Source organism: Pteropus medius, unplaced genomic scaffold (assembly GCF_902729225.1).
Source record: "Pteropus medius unplaced genomic scaffold, Ma_sr-lr_union100, whole genome shotgun sequence".
Lineage (NCBI taxonomy): Eukaryota > Metazoa > Chordata > Mammalia > Chiroptera > Pteropodidae > Pteropus > Pteropus medius.
In genome coordinates this window covers 7,523,936-7,545,303 of record NW_024349803.1, presented here as the reverse complement: position 1 = coordinate 7,545,303, position 21,368 = coordinate 7,523,936, and the positions used below count along the sequence as shown (strand labels likewise).

Genomic DNA, 21,368 nt, shown 5'->3' with positions numbered 1-21,368 from the left:
GAATGCTGTCCACAGGGTAAGGCCACCTGGAGACCTCTTCTTTCTTCCTTTTCATTTTTCAAATTCTACCTAGTATATCTAGTCGAGACAGTGGCATATTATCCATAGTTTCTCGTTGTGAGATGGTCCTTGGATGTCCAAATATCCCTTAGCTTAGCACAAATGACTTATTTTCTCATTCGTCTCATAGATGATCACTGTTTGAAATGCAATATTTGGCTTCCAAGTAAATCACACATATATACACAAATTTTAGGGGAGGGCTTTATTAAAAATTAACAATGTCCCTGGATAGTAAATAGCTCTTTGAACTTACAAAGTTTTCTTGTCCATGGTCCCCTCCAGTGGATCTGGGAATTGCAAACTCCATGGTGAGGGGAGAAGGAGATGACCCAGCCAGGAGTGGAAGTCAGCCCTGACCCTTCTGGCAGACAAAAGCTTGTGTTCCCCACCTCTCCACCGACCCTGCCCCCAACATGGTGGGAGGCCCAGTGTGGTTAGGGCTCAGGAATGGCACAGATCTGTGGGGGGAGGGGCAAGGCAGGTGGGGAGCATGTGTCAGAACAGGCTTTCTGAAGAAGAGATTTCCATCAGCACAGATGAACCATCAACCATCCTAGTGGGAAGGTGGGGGACAAAGGGTCCTAAAGGTAGAAGAGAGAATTCCATCCAAAGGAGAAACAGCAGGAGCAACAGAAGTGGACATAAGAGGGGGCCCCTGGCTTGCAGGGGTACAGGGGAAAATAAAGAAGAGACTGGAACAGAGAGAGGGTAGATGGAGAGGTGGATTCCCAGAGCCTGCCTCGGCCCTCTAGGGAGCCTGGATTTTGGTGACTACGGAAGGGTTTTGAGAATTAGAAACTGAGCAGCCAAGTGGTTACCTGGCTTCACTTACTCTCGGTGTGACCCTGGGCAAGCTAATTAACCTCTCTGAGTCTTGGTGTCCTCATTTATAATACAGAGATGGTAACAGAGTTCCTTGGGAGGATGACTGGGAGGGCTGAATGAGATAACTAGGCGAAAAGCGGGTGGGGTGGCACGCCGTGCGCGCTGCGTGTAGGGGTGCCGGTTACTGGTAACCTTCGTCTGTTAGAGTAAGACACAGAGCCTGGCGGCGGGTGATTCAGTTGGTTAGGTGGGTCAAATTAACCAGAACATTTTCCAGCCCATATTCACACTTCCTGTGGAAACAGGTCCTAGAAGAGCTGGCGAAGGTGTTGGTAAACAATAAAAGTGCAATTCAAAGGTCGCCGCTGGCGGTGAAAGCAGTGGGGCTTAGGGAAGAGGCTCCGCGCAGGAAGCAGAGTCATCTCATCGCCGAGGGCACGGTCCAAACCAGGCAGATACAGACAACTTTGCAGTTCTCCCTCCCCCTGCGCGCGCGCGCGCGTGCATACACACACACACACACACACACACACACATACACACACAGCTCGAGGGCCCCCCACCCCCACCTCCTGGCAGCTGGCACTCTCTCTCGCAGCGACACTCAGAATCCCTCAGGGACACGAGATGTACATCCCTCCGTGTCGTCCCGCGCATGGGATGAAGGGGTGAGAGGAAGGGGAGGACGGAGTTGGGGACCGTAATGGGCTGAGTTGGATGAATTCGTCTCCAGCAGCTCTGAAGGCAAAGCGTGGAGGGAGGCGGGAGCAGGGAGCAGGACCAGGAGGGGCGCAGCGCGTCCAGGAGGAACCTGGGCCGCCCGGGATGCCCGCGCAGGGGCCGGCCGCGCACCAGGCCCGCAGCACCGCCTCCCGGGAGGAAGGCGGGGGCCGGGAGGAGCAAGCAGGAGGAGGCGGGGGAGGGCGGCGCGCTGAGAGGTTATTTGTGGTTCTCTTTGATCCCGAGGGGGAACCTGAAACTCTCACATTCCTGGCATAGCAGCCGCCTCCGGCGCGGGCCGACCCTGGGGCTGCGCGCTGGGGCCCGAGCGGCCAGAGCGTCGGCGCCACCGCCGAGTGCACACCTCCGCTGCCGAGCTGAGCCGAGCCGGGCTGGGTCGTCGGTCTGAAGGAGCCGACAGCCCGCGGGCCACAGCGGTAAGGAAGGCGGCTCGGCGCTCGGGGAGAGCTCGGGGCGGGCAGAGACGCGCCGAAGCCCGAGCTCAGGCACATCTCGGCCTTTTCCCGGAGCGGGAGCCCGGGGGATCCAGCGTCCTCAGGGCGCTTTACAGGCAGCTGCAAAGGCTGGCGAGGGCCCCTGCACCTGGGGGGCGCCGCGCGCGGGGAGTGTGGGTTTTCGAAGGCGCGCGGGTTTCTTGGGCTGGGGCGGGGGGAGCCGCTGGAGAGAGCCCGGCTTGTGCTTCGGTCGCGGGTCGAGAAGAGGGGTGCGGAATAGGGCAGTAGGCGCCGCTTTGAAGTCAAGTCGCAGGGCTCTGGGGGGGCTGATCTGGTTAGGTGGGGGTTTACAGGTGTTTTTGCTTCCAACTAGCCCAAGAATTCCTCTTTGTCTTCCTTGGAAAATCCTCTCTGGAGCCGCGAACTGGCTCTCACTTAGAAAGAATGCAGCCTGCTGTCCAGCCCGGTGACGTCAGTGCTGGAGCATTCGGAAAACAAAGAGGGCTGGCGAGGGAGGGAAGCAGGCGGACCCGCGACACTTAAAGACCTCTGGGCCACTGGCTACGGTCATCCGCCCGCTCTCGGCGCACTGGCAGCCCCCGAGAGCTCGAGGTCGGCCCGGGATCCGGGTAGGGTGGGATCCCTGGCTGCGCTGCGATCGGACTGAGGGACAAACCCTCACTCCGGTTTGTCAGGCGAGCGCGAGCCGAGGCAAGGGCTAGAGATGCGTACTCGCTTAGGAAGCGGGTGTTTCAGAAAGCGCGGCGCGCTAGCGCTGCAGAGGTGCCCTGCGGGGGTGGGACGCAGATTTTAACAGAGGCTCAGCTGAAAGGATGTGCGTTGGAGGGGCTTGACGGGGACACACTCAGAATGAAAGGCCCCGGAGGAGGCGTTCCCTGCTCGCAGGCACACTGTTGGCGGAAGGAGGCCTGGAATCCGTCGGGAAAGCTCTGCAGTCCCTAGTCCCCCTCTGCGGGAGTCGGGCGGACAGCGATGAGTTTAGGAAATGCCCCGCGGATGAAACTCTAGGGCAAATCGATTGCTTTTTGTGGTGTCTCTGGCAGCTCTGGAGTCTTGCATCTTCATTTCTCGCGTGCGCATGGGGGGCGGAGGGCGGCATGATTGGGTGCCGGGAAGGACGGGGACAGAGATGCCCTCCAGATTCATCTCGCGCTCCTCAGCTTTGGGCAGCCAGGAGGGAGTGGATTGGGAATGGCTGCTCTGTCAACCTGCCAAGCCCAAACTGCCGCAGCGCACTGGGGCTAGTTTTGTGGCAGAGGAGGGGCAACATTCCTCCCACTCTCCTCCTCCCATATCCACGGGACCTGTGGAGGTGTAAGTTTTGTTTGGCTTTCCCTGAATCCCAGTTTAGAGATTTGTGTTGGAGGAGACCGTGGAAAGGAAGCCTGGTGACGCAGGCAGCCTTCCAGGCATGAGCCACTGGGAGCTACGGCTCTGAAGAGAACAGTTTCCTCACGAGATACTATGTCCTTGTCCTCACGGCCCCCAGGTCCCTGCAACCAAGAGCCTCCCCCTTGGGCCCCTACTCCTCCATTTGGCTCGAGTGGGTGTTACTGATGTCAAGATGCTGAGTGCCCCTCTGGCTAGAGGACCATAGGGGGCTTTTCCAAGTCGTGTGTGTGTCTGTCTGTGGGTGCGTGCACGTGTATGGCGGGGACATGGTGTCATAATCAAAAACCCAAAGACATTGTCCATCCTTTTTCCTGGAGCGCTCAGGATACTGTCAACACAGACTGTGTGACTGACCCACAAACCTTAATGGGTGGCACCTTTTTGCCTCATCTCACAAAACCATTATTCTATTGTAGCCTCTCTTCATTCATCCCTTATTCACCAATTCAGATGCATTTTCTCCTTCCCATTCACCTTGCAGAGGGACTGCCAAGGTCATCCCATGACAGGGAGGGCTTGGCAAGGTAAAGGGCGGTGAGTGAGTTGAGCCCAGGCTGGGGCTCAGTCATGCTTCATTCTAGAGGCTTCTGGGGGCAGTTTGCCTAAGGCTTCTACTGGGCTGGACCCATTCTTTATCACCTGCCAATAAACTGGGGCCCTGCCCACCCCTGGATTGGACAGCTCAGTGGTTGGATTTGAACTAGGCCTGCCCTGGAGTCTCTCTTCAGGCTCTTTGATGGTTGGCTGACTGCAGGAGTCTGTGGTTCCCTTGTCGATCACCTTCCAGGTACTAGTATCTTCCTCTAGGCATAGTAAGTCTCCATATATGATTATAATGGCAGTTCTTTGCCAAGGATTTATAGTGCACCAGCCAATAATAGCCATTGCCTCTTTTCATTTTCAATTTCATGAGGCAAGCGTTATTCTCTTTTTCTGATGGAGAAACTGAGGCTCATAGGTTAGGTGACTTGCCTTGATCAGTAGGGGACAGCACTGGCAGCTGAAATCAGGCTTGTGTGGCACTCTTGGCCTTGCTCTTTACCTTGATGCTTTGGACCGGACTATGATGGCAAGTTCTCTTCTTTCCCATGCGTTCCCACTGATTGCTATTCTTTCTTTCCTCCTAGGTGCCCTGGGGCCACGTGCCTCTGACTATTGTCCAGGCTGGTGTGTGCAAAGCAAGAAAGTATGAGGACACTGGAAGACTCCTCTGGGACAGTCCTGCACCGCCTCATCCAGGAGCAGCTGCGCTATGGCAACCTGACTGAGACACGCACGCTGCTGGCCATCCAGCAGCAGGCCTTGCGGGGTGGGGCTGCAGCTGGGGGCACAGGGAGCCCCCAAGCCTCCCTGGAGATCTTGGCACCTGAGGACAGCCAGGTGCTGCAGCAGGCCACAAGGCAGGAGCCCCAGGGCCAGGAGCATCAGGGTGGTGAGCCCCACCTGGCAGAGAATACCCTCTATCGGCTGTGTCCACAGCCCAGCAAGGGCGAGGAGCTGCCCACCTATGAGGAGGCAAAAGCCCACTTGCAATATTATGCCGCCCAGCAAGCAGGGCCCCGGCCACATGTTAGTGACCGGGATCCCCGCGGGGCCCCTGGAGGCAATCAAAGGCAGGATGAGGCCCTTCGGGAGCTGAGGCATGGGCACGTGCGCTCCCTGAGTGAACGGCTCCTGCAGCTGTCCCTGGAGAGGAACGGTGCCCGGGCCCCAAGCCACATGAGCTCCTCCCACAGCTTCCCACAGCTGGCCCGAAACCAGAAAGGCCCCCCAGCCAGGGGCCCCCCTGCCGAAGGCCCAGAGCCCCGTGGACCTCCACCTCAGTACCCACACGTTGTGCTAGCTCATGAGACCACGACCGCTGTCACCGACCCTCGGTATCGCGCCCGCGGCAGCGCACACCTCCAGCATGCTGAAGTCAGGTAACTGCCCACCTTGGTCTTTCACGTTCTTAATTTTCTTCCAGTGTAGTTCTCCTAGAGTGCAGAGGCTCCAGAGAGCCGCTTGTGTCCAGGCTGGCAAGCCCCAGAGGAAAGGAGGAGCTAATGCCTGGAGAACGGAGGGACTTAGTCAAGGCCACGTGAGAACTTAGTAGCATCCCTTGCTTTAATTTAGAGATGAACGCCGTGTCTAATTAGCTGTAGCAGTCAAGTAACTCGGTGCTCCCAGAGGGTATGAATTACAGCAGGGGGTTAAAGGTTAGGTTTCAGAAAGAACTTGATAAAAACAGGGCTGGGAATCATTGCCAAAGTCTTTCCCAGTTAAGTGGGAAGAAGGTGAGACTGCCTTCTTTGGAGGTTTTTAAGAACAAGTGGACAATTTGCTTTCTGTGATTATTGGAAAGTATTTCTAACTGTAGGCAGGACGGACCTGATGGCCTCCTTCGGGCCATCCTACACCAGGGCAGAAGCTGCCCTGCCTCTACTGTTCATTTCCTTTCATGTTTTTCCATGTGCTCCATGTGGCTGAAACCTGTAGGGGGAGAAGATTCTGGGTACAAGCCTCCCTTTCTGTGGAGGCTTGAGAGGACATGACTTGACTTACCCTTTTAAAAAGGCTTCTCTGGCCGCCTGTAGAGAATGGATTCTCAGGGGCAAGAATGCAAGCAGGGAGACCAGGGGAGAGCAGGAAGCCCGGAGAGTTTGCAGAAATATGGGTTCCTAGAAATGAAGCTGACACATGCTCTTCATTTCATATACCCTTCATCTTCCCCTACGGGCGTCCAGGAAATCCCACCAGAGGGGCCTCAGGATTTACAGACTCTCTTCTTCTGATAACTCAAGGTCAAAATCTGGTTCTCTTCATGCCTACTGAGTCTTCATTTAGTCACCCACTTTCCCACCGTTTGGCCTTTCCTTGCTCTCGAGAAATGAGTGACTCGAGGGCATTGGTATGGAGGAACTGGAGCCTCGTGGATTCTCTCCAACCTCCACCTCCCAGGCCCCCTACCTTATCTCCCTTCTCAGGGCTGAGTCGGGGAGAGTTTCGGAAGCTGAGTCGTGGTTTCTTCTTTTGGACCAGCCTTATTGAACCCTGTCAGGAAAAGATAATATCATAGAAAGGAAGTAGACTGTTTTCGGGAGAACAAAAAAGAGACGGAGGGGGAGGGGAAGCGAGAGCAAGTGTGAAGGGAAAGGAGACTCTATTCTTTCTCGGAGCTAAGTCATCCCCAAAGAATGCCAGTTGTGTCTGCCTGGCCCAGTGCAGGGGGAGCAAGTTGATGAAGCAACGCTGAGAGTGGCACATTTAGCAGTGCAGAGAGTGTGAACATTGCACTGGGGACTCTCTGCGGAGCTCTCACTGGAAGCTCTGCCTTAGGCAGTAAGAGAAACACATCTGTCCAGCCTCTTCTTTGGGCTGCTCAGATGAGGACTGTTTGTTGGGAGCTGGGGGTGAGGACTTTTCTTTCGGCCTAGGGCCCTAAGAAGAACAGGGGAGCAAGGCTGCAGGAGAGGAATGAAGGGGAGGGTGGGCATGAGTGCTGGGGTGATAAATCCAAAAGCGGAATTAAATTTTCATGGGGTTTCTGGGGATTGGAAAATCCCTGGTAAAATTGAGGCAGTTTGTTCTTTTACACTTGGAGAACGAGGCCCCAGAAAGGGTCTGTGACCCTCCATGCCACTTGCTCTCTGCTCCCTCCCTTGACACGGAGCCCTAAGGCTGGTGTTACATCAGTGCTACAGGCCAGTGGCACATTGTCCCTAAACTCAGGCTGTTGCAGTAGTCCAGAAGCAGCCCCTACACCCAAGAAAATCTAGTGTTTGCACCACATTTACTCTTTAAACAGAGAATAAGCTGCGGTCACCACTAGGAGAAGTTGAGGATGGGACACCATTACCGTAGCACCTCCTGTCGGCCCAGCACTCTGCCATGCACCCCCTTGAGGCTAGAGTCGCTTACGTGATTTAGCAGAGCCACGTCGGCACCTTGGGGATTTAAATGCCTATTTCCTCCGACTCTGGAGCTCAGACTTTTACCCTGACATCTGTCTCATGCTCTAACCTTAGCCCCAGTCTTCTAAAAATGTTGCTGCAAGGGGCGATAGGACCCGAAATAGGAGAGAGAAAACGTGAGTGTGCTTCAACGGCAGGTGCTAGTAATGCCTGAAACTAGAGGCTCATAACGGACACAGGACTGGCTGCTGGGGCTCAGCTACCAAGTGGCCCAGGGGCCTGGAAAGCTGTGTGCTTAGTCGTGATTCACGTGGCCTCCAGACCCAAAAAAGAACTTGCTTTTGATTAGAAGGATCAAGTATGCATTTTTAGAGGTCCCTTATTTAAGCACTGGTTGTTTGAGAGGTCCAGCCGGGACTGTTCAGGCTGATCCCCAAGGCCTTGGCCACAGTGAAGCTGGGCATGAAACAAGCCTGCTGATGTTAATCCCCTCTAGCCCCGCTCTCCTGGCTGTTGAGGGTTTTACACAAACACCGTGTGGAAAAGGCCTTCTCCATGGCTGGAGGCTGAGTTGACATCTTTCCATTATGACCAGGAGGGCCGGGCTGACTCAGGGCTGCTCTGGGGTGAGGATCCGTGCAGTCTCTGAGCACTGTCTCTCCTATTCCCCAGGATCCTGCAGGCCCAGGTGCCTCCTGTGTTCTTCCAGCAGCAGCAGCAGTACCAGTACCTGCAGCAGCCCCAGGAGCATCCCCCACCCCAACACCCAGCTGCTCTTGGCCATGGCCCCCTAAGCTCCCTCAGTCCACCTGGGGTAGAGGGGCCAGCAAGCATCCAGGCCTCCTTGGCCACTTCAGGCAGTGCCCACCTGGCCCAGATGGAGACGGTGCTGAGGGAGAATGCCAGGCTGCAGAGGGACAACGAGAGGCTACAGAGAGAGCTAGAGAGCTCAGCAGAGAAGACTGGCCGCATGGAGAAGGTAGGCCCTGCCGGGGCCCTGGACTGACTGGGTAGTAGTGGGCAGTCGGAGGGGAGGCAGAGGAGTCTGAAAGCTCGTCTGGCTAGGCTTTTCACCCATCCCACTGCCCTCCACTCCCTCATCCCTCGTGCACCCTCCCCGGCTGACTCCAGACAGCTGGGGAGCAGTCGCGAGGCCTGCAGAGCAGGTCTGAAGCATGAGCAGTTGCTGGCCAGTGGTGATTAGAAAGAGCCCATTCACCAGCTCCCTGCACACTCGCACCCTTCCCCGGCATACACCCCCTCCCGCGGACACCTCCCACAGAGAGCCCTTTGTGTCCCCCACACAACAGCAAGTCTGTTCTGGCCAAAGAGAAAGCCCCCACTCTTGGAAAAAACGAGTGACTTATTAGAATCACAGGCCAGCTAGGAGCACGTGCGGAACCTGCCACCAGCCAAGTGGGAGGGGCAGGCTGGCCTCTGCGGTGGATGGCGATGGCCAAAGGAGCAAATGCTCCAGGCAGAGGCGGCTCAGACTAGGGTCCAGTACCTCATTCTTTAGTGAAGGTTTACCATTGTGTGTTCAGCTTTAGCAGGTAGCCTCCGGCCTCCTGTGGCTCTCCTGTGGCTCTCCTGTGGTGTCCAAGATAGGTCAAACCTCAGAACATGGCTGGAGTCTTTTTGTGCCCACTCCAGGCCCACTGGGCTCCGATTTCTCAGCAGAAGCCAGAAAAAAAGTAAAATGCTTCTCTCTGGACATTAGGCACAGGAAAGCTATATTTAGTCACCCTGGAGGCAACCACTTCCAGAGTACCTGGCCCTGGGTTCACTCAGCATCTGGACCTTGAGATAGTTGACAGCACCCTTGGTTGGTGGTCCACCCCCGCCCCAAGGCTATATAAGCTTCTGATCACTTCCCTCCAGATTTTTTGCTCTGAGCTTTTATCATGTCTCTCACCTCTGATGGAGAGCAGATCAGCCTGGTCCCACAGAGGGGGCTTTGATGCCACACACTCCCTGGGAGCTATCCCCTTCCTTCAGCTCCTCTGCCTGCCTCTTGCAGCTGGAAAACGAAATCCAGAGGCTCTCTGAGGCCCACGAGAGCCTGACGAGAGCTTCTACCAAACGGGAGGCCCTGGAGAAGACCATGCGGAACAAGATGGACAGTGAAATGAGGAGGCTGCAGGACTTCAACCGGGATCTTCGAGGTGAGAGCAGGAATCTGTCCTCTGCAAAGAGAAATGTAAATCAATTCAAAAGGGTCCAAGCTGAGACCTCTTGGGGGCCACTCTGATAAATGCTTGTCTCTGTATTCTGGATCTTGGAGCCCCTTCTGGAGCTCTCACCTATGTGGCCCTGGGTGCTCCTTCATTAGGCTCTGAGTTGTCACGGTGGCTCCCTGTGAGCCCATCCCCAGCTTGGAGGATGTAGCCCCACAGATAGGCCCCCAGGGGACAACCCCAGGCAGGCAGCTTCGTTTGGTACTCAAACATCTTTCCTGAAAACATCTTTCCTTGTTTCAAACAGAGAGATTGGAATCTGCGAACCGCCGCCTGGTGAGCAAGACGCAGGAGGCTCAGGCAGGCAGTCAGGACATGGTGGCCAAGCTGCTTGCCCAGAGTAAGTAAGGGTCCCACTCAGAAGCCTGGCCAGATGTGTGGGTGGTGGGACCATGGCAGCCCCACTGGACAGGGAGGATTGGCCCTCCCCTTGTTGAAGCTGTGCTTTGAGCACAGGTCTGCTGAATGCCTGCTGTGCGCCAAGCACTATACTGGATTTGGGGAGAGGAGCGGCTTCCAAAGAAGAATAAAATCTGGTTCTCTATTTATTGGGGAGATCAGTGGACACAAGAAGGACAGCTGGGGAGCACTCATTTGCTGATCTTTGGCGCTCGCCATCAGTGCAGCGTCCTTCGGAAGCCGAGGTGCAGTGGGCAGGGCAGGAGGCAGGATCGCCCTGCAGGTGGCAAGATGATAAAGAAAGACGAGGCTGAGTTTCCTAGGGAGTTCCAGAGAACAGAAAGGTTGGGGGTGCCGAATGGGCCAGTGAGAAGCTGGGGAGTATGGTGGAACTGGGCCATAACAGGGTGGCCAAGTGGAGACACCTGCAGATAGCAAAAATGGGCTCCTGGAGCTGAACCAACAGGTGCAGTCTAAAGAAGGGGTTTGGGAGGTTCTCCAAAAGCAGTGGTTGAAGTCTCTTTGAAGAGCGAATGAGTTTATTATTGGCTAGTCCATTCGGTCATTCAGTTGTTGGTCAGCAGATCTGTGCTATGCTCCTGGCAGGATGAGAGCAAGCCCAGGAATGTCCCTCCCAAAGCACCACGGCAGGGAGGTGGAGAGAGGGGGCGAGCTTGAGGAAGGAACACGGTCTGAGCGCAGATTCAAGGGAACAGGCTGCCCCGGCTTTGGAGATTAGTGACCACCAGGAGGTCCCCAGTGGCCAGAGAGTGAGGCTTTATGGGAATGACAGGGGTGGAGAGCTGGCCACGGATGAAGAAACAACTGGAAAGCCCAAGGAAAGGTGCATGGAGGATGAGTAGGAGACAAAGGAAGCTCCGAGCTCAGCAGTCGGAAGCTCTAGCAATCAGAAGAGACAAAGAGAGGCTGTTATTTATTGAGCTACTACTGTATGCTCTTAGTATCTGCTGTGGTGATATTGGGTGTGTACTGAGAAGTGGAATGGGAGTGGCTGGTGTCTGGGTGAAGGTGGCCTTGAGGACGGAGTCAAAAGAACCCACAGGAAACTTACTGTGAGTGGCACAGTTAGTAAGAGTTAGTAAGGGGCAGCTTAAAGAATGAGCTCTGGCTGGCAGCACCTTCTTCTTCCTCAAGGAGGGCTCAGAGCCCTGGGCAGGGCTGCCCAGGGCAGGGAATGGGGGGTGCACAGCACTGAAGGGGTTGGGGGCAGGGCTGGAGGCAGGCGAGGCTCTACTGGCTGGGTGGGGTGAGGTGGCAATGACTTACAGTCTCAGAGGGAGGGAGGTGAGGGCAGTGAGGGAGAAAGAGGAGGGACAGCCTTTGGGAGTCTGGAGAGGAACGGTTGCTGGGAGGATGCAGAATGGGGGTGTCCTGTAGGAAAGGGCCAACTTTTGGGACCATGATTGCCGAAGAAAGGAAGTCTCACAGGCCAGTTTCTGGGAGCTGGCAGAGGAGGGGTGGGCGGGGGGTGCCTGGAGGCGTTTCCGCTCCCCAGAGAGCACGAGCCAGGCTGTTCTTGGCTCCTCGCTGGAGCCAGTAATCTTGCAGCCGCGGGTGACCTGGATGCCTGGCATTCCAGAGCCGCTGGGCTCTGGCCTGCCTCCCCCATCTCTCCCTCCCTTTGAGGCCCAGCGCCCTTCGCCTGCCCAGCCACTGCTTTGAGACGGAGAGTGAACACAAAGGGAGGCTGGGGCATGAGGGTTGGGGGCCTGGCTTTCATCCCCTTGCTCCCTCCACAGCTGGCCCGATCTTCTTGCCCCCTGCCCACTCCCCCATCTCCAGGCTCCTCTCCCACCCTGTCCAGGCGCTCCCCTCCCAGGCAGACAGGCCCACGGTTTTATCCTGGTGGCTAGGAACGGTCAAGGTCTGAGGACTCCCAGCCTCTGCCAGGGCTTTAGAGGTTGTGAAAGGTGGCAGGAAGCTACTGCAAGCAGAAGGCTAGGTCCTCCAGCCCCTTCCCAAGGGCTGAGGAAAGCCAAGCAGCTAGCTCTTCCTTGCTCCTTAATAGCAATGGGGAAAACAGAATTGTCAGGGAAAAAGTCTCTGGTTAACTTCACCACTGAACTCACCCCCATCAGTCAACACTAGCAGGGAAATGTGATCCTTATCACCGTGCCATCTGCTTTTCCTACTCGGCAGGCCATATAGACCCCCAGCTCTGGCCGCTGTGGTCAGGCCCTGCCCTCCCTGGGGATTTGGCCTTGAATCCTGAGGCCTGGTTCTCCTAGCTCTGTCTCACCTGAGGCTGTAAGATAGGGGCAGTTATAAGACTGGGATGAGATGTAGGCCTCCTGCAAACATTGTAAGCTGTGAACCCACACAGAAGGGGGGGGGGTCGTTGTCTCTAGGTTCAAACTCTTAGTCTGCAGTCCTTGATTGCCCTCTGCACCCCACTCGCTGAATGTTAAGCCAGCCCAGTACGAATGACTCAGTTTCAATGTTGAGCTCCCTCATCTTTTCCGTCCACACCAAGAAATGAGGCCAGCTTTGTGCCCAACCTTCAAAACTCTAGAGTGAGCCAGAGCTGACCTGGGTGGCCTATAGCCTCCCTCTCCTGCCTCAGTAAATGAATCCTGAGTAAATGAATCCTCCTTTCTGCCTGCCCAGGTCCCAAGCCTTCAGTCTTCTGTTCCAGAATCTGTACTGTCCTATACAATAGGTGCTTAGCCACATGTGGCCCAAAGATTAAAATTAATTAAAATTAAGTGAAATGAAAAATTTAGTTTCTCCCTTGCACTAACTACATTTCAAGTGCTCAGTAGCCACACATGCCAAGTGGCTGCCGCACCGATTGGCACCGTATAGAGCAGTTCTATGACAGCAGCAAGTTCCACTGTGTGTTACAGCACTGCTCCAGAGACAGAGCCTCGAAGTTCATCAGGCAGGGCCCAGAGCCCATCTGTCCTCCAGCAAGGCAACTGACACACTCCTGGGGGACCGGCCTGGGACTCCCAAGGAGAGGTGTGTGGGAGGTAGATTTAAGTCCAGAGCATCAGTTGAAGGACTTGCTTGTCTGGCTCAGGCCTTGCTTGGTCCTGCTACGTGGAGAGGATCTCTGAGCTCTGAGCAGAGTTCCCCTCGGCAGTTAACAAGATGATTTAAAAGTCAGGATAGCTGGAACCTCAGACACAAATCTTTGGACCAGAGTCATTTTTATTATGCTCCAGAGTTTGCATTTCTTTCTGAGCCTGGTTGCCCACATCTCAGTGGTCTCCCCAGATCAAGGAAGGTAATGTAGCACTAAGCCATAGAATGAGCCCTGGAGCCCACTATGGGAAGCCTCTCAGTGCAGGGGCCTTATACCATTGCCAGTAGCATCCTGGTCCTTTGGAGCCAGGCCGACCTTGGTTTCCTCTGGCAGCGCTGTTCTCTACTCTCTTTCCTCCCTATAAGTCGGGGTTCACAGATCCTACCCTGAGGGACTGTTATTGGAAGCTTCAGTGGAATAGGATGTGTAAGTGGCTGGTTTCTGGTGTAGCGAGTGGTGGTTCTCGTTCCTGTCACTTCACTTTCCCACTTGAACGATGACCGTGTTGCAGTCCGTCATCTCATCTCTAAATGGGCATCGCAGTTCCTGTCTGGCCAGTCTCTAGTGTCATCATGAGGCTCAAGGGAAATTGTGAATGTGTTTTAGAAATGGCGACACCTGGCACAAATGGACAGTGTTTGGGGCTGTTCTGTGGCAAGTCTATGACCCAGCAGAGAGGCAGTGTGGCTCAGAGAGGAAGTGTAGCTCAAGGGCCCTGGTCTGGTGCTTCCATTTATTTGAAACCTAACCTGAGCCTCAGTTTCCTCACCCATAAATGAGGTTAATAAGTATACCCAGCTCCTAGGGTTGTTGAGAGGGTAAGGTGCATTTGTGCTCATCCGGCGGTCAGCATGTGGGGCCGGTGAGGGTGGTCACTGTCACTGACCAAGCCTCTCTCCCTTCAGGCTATGAGCAGCAGCAAGAGCAGGAGAAGCTGGAGCGGGAGATTGCTCTGCTACGCGGTGCCATCGAGGACCAGCGGCGGCGGGCTGAGCTGCTGGAGCAGGCTCTGAGCAATGCGCAGGGCCGGGCGGCACGAGCTGAAGAGGAGCTGCGCAAGAAGCAGGCCTACGTGGAGAAGGTGGAGCGGCTGCAGCAGGCACTTGGGCAGCTGCAGGCTGCATGTGAGAAGCGTGAGCAGCTGGAGCTACGTCTCCGCACGCGGCTGGAGCAGGAACTCAAGGCCCTGCGTGCACAGCAGGTGAGCTGGGAAGCCTTGTAGAGGTGGCTCAGCAAGGGCAGCACCTGAGGAGGCCAGTTCTGAAGCCCCTGGGGACTCCTGCACAGATCCGGGCTGAGGTCCCCAAGGATGATCTCTGTTCCACCCTTGCTGGAAGGCCCCTCCCAACCACTAGTCTCAGCAGAGGCTCTGCCACTTGGCCATGTGGCAATCTCAGGAACTCAAGACTTGGGCTTCTATCCTTAGGAGCAGCAGTAGTTGATGTCTTTGTTCTCTAGAGAAACTAGCTCAGGAGCCTTAGTGTAGACCACTAGCCTGCTCTTATGTTTCTCCCCAAGATCAAGAGGGAAGTCAGTCACCCAGACCCTAAATCTTTATCTGCACTTTGGACTGTGTAAATAGCTGGTATTTGTAGGCCAGAGAGAGTTCTGTCTCCACTACCCTTCCCAGAGACATAAGGTGACCAAACGTCCTGGTATGCCCAGTTCTGCCCTAGTTTATACCCATTACCCCAGTGTCACTATTAACCCTTTCCCAGTTCGGAGGATAATTTACGTGGTCACTTGTACAGAGGCAGACCTGATCTCTCCTACCCCCTTGGCCACAGGATTCAGGGCTGGGATATGGGGACCCAAGCCATCTCCTTTGTCTCTGGGTGGAAGCAGGGTCAGAGGAGAGTGTGCCGTGAATGGCTAAACAAGCATGGTCATGAGAGTCTTAGTGTGGGGGCGAGGACCAGTGGCCACTATACCCCAACCTGTTTCCTTGACTACAGTACTTGTTGCTTTGCAGAGGCAAGCTGGCACCCCCAGTGGTAGCAGTGGCAGTGGGGGGTCCCCAGAGCTCAGTGCTCTGCGGCTATCAGAACAACTGCGGGAGAAGGAGGAGCAGATCCTGGCGCTGGAGGCCGACATGACCAAGTGGGAGCAGAAGTATTTGGAGGAACGTGCCATGAGGCAGTTTGCCATGGATGCAGCCGCCACAGCTGCCGCCCAGCGCGACACCACTCTCATCCGACACTCCCCCCAGCCCTCGCCGAGCAGCAGCTTCAACGAGGGCCTGCTTGCTGGCGGCCATAGGCATCAGGAGATGGAAAGCAGGTTCGACATTGCAGACCAGGCCAGGGCACTTGAGGTGGGGGTGCAGGGTAACAATGTCTAGTCTCTGCCATGTTCTTTGTGCCTGATAAACAGGCCCCTCTCCCCACATGGCTCAGCAGTCTCTCCCACTTCTGAGCTGACCCCACGTGTTTGGCAACCAGGCATTGTACACATGTTCTTTCCCAGAGATAGCTAACTGCGTCCTTGATCTGCCCAGGAGACCCTGGCTGTGGAGGTGCTGGATGCCGTCCAAGGCTCAGGACCTCTACCTGCTCCTCTCTCTCCCAGACTAAGACTTTTCGACTGAGTCCACACCATGTACCACCCAGAAGAAATGTGGATTAGGTCCCTGGCTTGGGGGTAGTTAGTTAGTAGTTCCCTCTAAAAATAATCTCAGAGGCCCCTCAAGATTTTATTAGACCTATGTCTGACTCAAAAGCATAGGCACATTTGATTGTCAGTAACTCTGGGGTATTGCCCTCCAGGATAAGGGTTGTGCTGTTGCTATCATCAGATGAGTCCACAATCCACCCCTTAATAACTTGCCTTTGCTGATGTAAGAAGGAGCGGTATTTCAGAGCATCAAAATCAAGAGCCATGATGACATTTCTGAAGGCCCCCTCCCAGCCCGGCTGCAAGGGCAAGAGGGTCCATCCTGGTCCACATTTTACCAGATGGGAAGGGTGGAGGACACTGGATCTGTGGGTCTAACGATGTGGGCATGGTCTCTCCCCTCAGGTTAAAGGTGCTTCATGCGCAGATCCTGGAGAAGGATGCTGTGATCAAGGTCCTTCAGCAGCGCTCCAGGAGAGACCCTGGCAAGGCCACCCAGGGCTCTCTGCGGCCTGCCAAGTCTGTGCCATCCATCTTCGCAGCTGCAGCAACAGGGACCCAGGGCTGGCAGGGGCTCACCTCTAGTGAGCGACAAGCGGATGCCCCTGCCTGGCTGGCTACAGGTGAGCAGGGGCTGGTGGATGGCATAGGTAGAGGGGTAAGTTGCTCTCAGGCCTTTCCACCCAGAACTGAGGCTCAGAAGAATCAGGGCTTCCTGACCCCTGGCCCAGGGATCCAGCCTATACTCTGGCACCAGTGATCCTGTAGCCCACAGCTGTTTCACCATTGTGAAGAGGGGTGCTGTAGGCCCCCCATCTCCATAAATTCCATCACCTGATGCCCCGGCCTCTAAGTAAAAATCAAGTTTTCTGTGCAGATGTGGGCAAGCCCCTTCCACTCCTTCTAGGCAGATGCCATAGAAATTTGGGAGTCCTTGCTGATGTTAACATTTAATCTACAAAGAAGGGTTCTACCGCCCGAAACATGTGGAAACTACTCCAACCTGATAGTTATTCCCATTTGGAAACAGGATCATTTTGTCTTAATCAAAGTTCTTGCAAATCAAGAGCAACCTGCACAATCTTTAGCCCTTAGTAGGTACAATTAACTTAGGGTGTTCTTTCTGGGGGCCACCTCTTGTGGATGAGGCAATAACTATCAATGTCCTGTCTTTCCAGCAGACAGGGCCCCTACAGAGGAGCCAATGGCCACAGCTCCCCTCCCTGCCCATGCCAAACATGGGAGCAGAGATGGGAGCACCCAAACTGATGGACCCCCTGACAGCCCTGCTGCCTGCCTGGCACTGGAATCTGACAGCCTTCTGGGGTGCAGCAGTGGCCAGAGGACAGCCTCATTAGGTAAGTCCACGGTTCCCCTAGCTGCTGTGCCAGGCAAGGCCAAGGGCGTGATCAAGGAAGGCCCTTGATTTGGGGTGTGACCTGGAGCACCGGGCCCTTTCTTTCCAGACCCCTCTTTTCATTGCCCCCACTCCCTGGGGATCCCTGCATAGTGACAGGTGAATAAGGCGTGTGGCCCACCTCGACATGAACGTGAGGGCTGGTTGGATGCATGAATGAGGAATGGAAACCCCGATAACAGATTGAAAGCTCGGGCTTGGGAGGCATTTTATCTCCTCCTTCCTCATCTTCCTTACATATTTAATTGCCAATCTAAATATCTAAGATAATGGAGCTTGGCCAGTTATCCTAATGGCACTCTCAAGTCAGAAGACTTTATTTAAAAAAGAGTCCGGGAAGGAGAAATTTGAGAAGATGCCATTTAAATTTTTTGTTCCCTTTTCACATTAGCCTTTGCATATTTGCTTGTGCTTCACATCTCAGAAAACCACAGGCATGAAAAGAATGCTGCAGCCTCCCTCCCTCAGGGCTCTCTACCCTCCCTCCAAGCCCTCCAAGCAGTTCAAAGTTTTAAGCAAATGAGTCTTCCACACTGGAGGGTGGCGATCTGGATGGAGAGCTGAGAGGGAGCAGAGCATTGTGCTTGGTTGGCCAAGTTATAGGAACCTGGGTAACTGAGGTGGGAAAATTTGGCGAAGAAAGATCCTCTTTTCAAAGGGGTACCGGGATTTAAAAGAGCAGTCTGCAAATGCTCATGGCAATGTGCCTGTGCTCTTTCTCCAGACTCTGTTGCTGCATCGAGAGTCCAGGATTTGTCGGAGATGGTGGAGATACTGATCTGAAGGAAGTGACGCCGTGGGGACTCGGAACCATTCCCTGCTCTCCTCAGCCACTCTCGGCCATTCTAGCAGCCCCCTCCAACTGCTGCTTCCCCACTTTCCTCAACCGGCCACTCATTCCCTTTGACTATCTGGTCCCAGAAGGTTAGGAAGGATGCTACAGGGGAGAGAGATGCTGTGAGGGCACCTATGCCCCAGAAGACCGTGCTTCTTAGCCTTATATTCCTCCTGGGCCCATACAGAATGAAGATTCAGCCTTTACCTGCTGCCCAAGGCTTGCTGCTGGGGTAGCAACTGAAAGCTCAGAAGAGAGCTGAATCCCCTAAGAGTACCCCAGTCGGCAGCCAGACGGGGAGGGAGGAAAGGGGGTGTATTGATTTAAGGTGTTGCTTTCCAAGCATGGCTGCCCGTGGATTCCAGGTAGGCTGGTTCAAATTGGCCACAGTGTTCCCCTCTGGCTAAGTGTGGTCCCAGCCAGCCCCATCTGCCCCCAGCTATTCACTGCCTCCTTGAGATCACTGAAACTTGCATCTTTGGGGGGACTGTTGAAGGCTCTGCCACAGCCTCACCCCCTCAGTCGGAGTGGGTGGGGGCTATTTAAGGGGACTGGGATCTGCTGGGCAGCTTGTATATAATTCCCATTCTTGTGGAACGGAAGATTGAAGTGTGCTGTTTCGGGCTTGTCCCCTCATTTTGTGCTCTCATCCCTACTGCCAAGATTCCTGCGACTTCTGACTTACCTCCTAGTTATCTCCCCTTCTCAAGTTCTTGGCCCGTGTATTTTGATACTGGTTGATCCATGAGATATTGGCTGTCTTTTGCTCCCATCTTGAGCCCTGTTTTAAATGCCCTTGGGACACCCCCTCCCCATCATCAGCCTCTTGAAATGGCTCCACAGCTCCTGTTCCTGGGACATCTTGTCGGTTTGGTTATGAACCCTGAGCCAGATGAAATGAGCCACCACACACAGACTTCTGCCATGGTGGGCTTCCTAGCACCAGCTGAAGGAAACTGGAGAAGTTGCCTTGTTCTCATCAGAGTCTTTGTTCTCACCTGGAGGGACTGAGAGAGAGAGCTATGCTCTTGAAAACTAGTCAGTGAGCTACAAGGTGTGACTCAAAAGTCGTTTGAAGGGAGCCCCCATCACAAAATGGCACCCATGAGGCTGGCTCCTCAAGCTACCCATGCCCAGGGCCCTGAAGCAGGGCCAATGCTTGGAATTAGGGTGGAGCATCCACATGGCAGCCTGCCAGCAGCAGCAACTTTGACTTTTGGTCTTAAAGAGTCCCCCAACTCAGCCCCAGGAGCGATTGGAGGGTTTTACCTATTTGTCTTGACTGTTTTTAGTTCTTGAATATTTGTTTTTTCCTTTTCTGTTTTTAAGTTTTGTATGTGTTATTTTATTCCTTGGTTCATTTTTGAACATTTGCATTTGCTGGACAATTGCATATTTTTTTAAATCGCCCTTCCCTTTTAAAGCTGAAAAGTACATTTGGTTCATGTGCATTGTTTACAAAGCAAAAAGGAAAAAAAAAGAAAAAAAAGGCAAAAAAATATCGTGAAAGAAAAAAAAACATCTTAATATATTTTGGATTAATATTTGGTATTTCTTTTAAAGTATTTTTTTTTGTGCTGTGAACGTTTTTCTGCCAAAGACCATGATGTGTGTCTGTATGTTTAAGTTATCGTAAATATTTAAAATGTAAACATGGCTGTTTTGTTATGCCACCCTGTACCAGGATTGCTGCTGCATTCCACTGGGTATAACAGTATTTTAATAAAAAATAATAATTAAAAGCGTGTCTTTGCACAGGTGAGCGATTGTACTAAGGGGTAAGCAAAGAGGGTGAGAATCTTGGGGGTCACCCATGTCAGAGTTCCTGACCACTCTCAGCACTGATCTGTAACCCCCACCCACTTCCCTGCCCTGTGCTTCTGTACACCTCGGTTCTTAAATGTTGGCCAGAGCATGTCCATAAATGGCCATCTCAGGGGCACTGCCATTTCTCCTCCTGAGGAGTGAAGGGTGCTGGTTTTGCTTTTCCGACTGTGGGATACCAGCAGGCAAGGGAGAGCTGTATTTGCGAGGGTAGGATGGTACACAGTATAATCTCTTCAAGGATCCACAACAAGTGCCGAGAATTTTGTGAGGCTGCATTAAAGAGAGAGTTGGAATAAGGATGCGGTAGGCTTTTTTTCCATTTTTACAGAGAACGTTTCTCCTCAGGCTTGGTAGGTCTGGCAGATGGGCAGCCTCTGCAGGTAGCTTTGTTCTAAAGGGCATTATTGGCCACACGGCTGGTTACTCCACAGTAGGAGTGGGGATCCAAAGGTGGCTTTATCCTTACCCTACTTCTCTCTTCCCACCACCCTCACCCAGCACAGGGAGTCCTTGTCTGGGATGCTCCAAGAGACCGGGCACCAAACTTACCATCTGCCTGGGTACAGGCAGAGGGTGTTACGTGTGGCACATTCTTGGGCATTGCCTCTCTCCCTTGTGGCATTACTACTCTTGCCCCATGTCCAGGAAAGTATCACTCCAATCCATAGAAGAGAAAATCATTCTCAATTTTGGGTATTCTCACATCAGAAACTGAGTACTTGCCTCCGTGGTCCAGTCGACACACCATGGTTCCCAATCAGGATCTGAGTTGGCAGTCTGACCACAGCCAGACAGGCTCTGGGCACCTGACGGCAACAGTCACCCACTACAGCTGTGGGTGAAGCATTTTCATGGTAAGTGTGAGGACTCAGCAACTATGTTGAAAAGTAACTAAGTAAGGTCTAGAGAACGTGCCTTCCTGAGCCAGCCTACCTGCCCATGAGAAAATGGAGTCAAACAGTAGAATTGGGAACATCCAAGGAACTTTTTTTTATCAACTTTGCAGGTGGCGAAGGGCCCCAGCAAGTGGGGAGCTCACCATGCAGGGTTCACCACCTAGCACAGTACAGAGGCCACAAGCACCGCCCTGTGGCCACGCCTCCATCCCAGCCCCCTCCAGCCAGCCTCTGCCACCTGGGCAGCACCCATGCTTGTCTTACTCCTCTCAGGCCCTGCATAGGGGTTTGCCCTGTGGATAGGTTGCTCTCCTAGGACACAGGCATGGCCCTCAGAGGCAGCCTGAGTAGCAGAGCTCTGTTCCCACTGCTCTTCCCTTGGCCACACCAGCCCATGGCTACATTTACTAAGATGTGGTATCTGAACCAAATGGCAGTGACTTAGCAAAGAGGTTCCTGTTCACGTCCACCTGCCCCCCAAAAGAGCTCTGGGTGGGCAGCTCAGACTCAGGTACAATAAGCCCTTACAAGAGTACCATCCAATCCTCATGCTTTGATCAGGGGCTTTCAAAGCTCTGTGCCTTTTGCAGTAGCTAGTATGTCTGGAGTCACTTTAGTATTTTCTTGGCACAGATCGGGCAATGAAGAAACCAACCCTAGTGTGCCCCGTACATGTGTATGCATGCGTATGTGTGTATGGATCTGTGTACATGTGTGCCTGAGCAT

At 54.0% G+C, this 21,368-nt stretch overlaps 1 protein-coding gene across 5 annotated transcripts; it reads left to right on the top strand.

Moving 5' to 3' along the window:
* Positions 1-1,863: 1,863 nt before the first annotated feature.
* Positions 1,864-19,664, top strand: AMOTL2 (angiomotin like 2). Of its 5 annotated transcripts, none has more exons than XM_039837183.1 (10): positions 1,864-2,045; positions 4,604-5,398; positions 8,042-8,348; positions 9,390-9,534; positions 9,854-9,946; positions 13,960-14,255; positions 15,027-15,334; positions 16,073-16,290; positions 16,846-17,025; positions 17,809-19,664. In XM_039837183.1, exons 2-10 carry the CDS (start codon positions 4,665-4,667, stop codon positions 17,865-17,867), a joined length of 2,340 nt encoding a protein of 779 aa, XP_039693117.1. In that variant the 5' UTR covers positions 1,864-2,045; positions 4,604-4,664; the 3' UTR covers positions 17,868-19,664. The 5 variants fall into 5 exon arrangements, with proteins under 5 accessions (XP_039693117.1, XP_039693121.1, XP_039693122.1 ...); XM_039837187.1 differs by having other exon boundaries at positions 1,908-2,045; positions 16,849-17,025; XM_039837186.1 differs by lacking the exon at positions 1,864-2,045 and adding an exon at positions 2,425-2,675.
* The last annotated feature ends 1,704 nt before the right edge of the window (positions 19,665-21,368 follow it).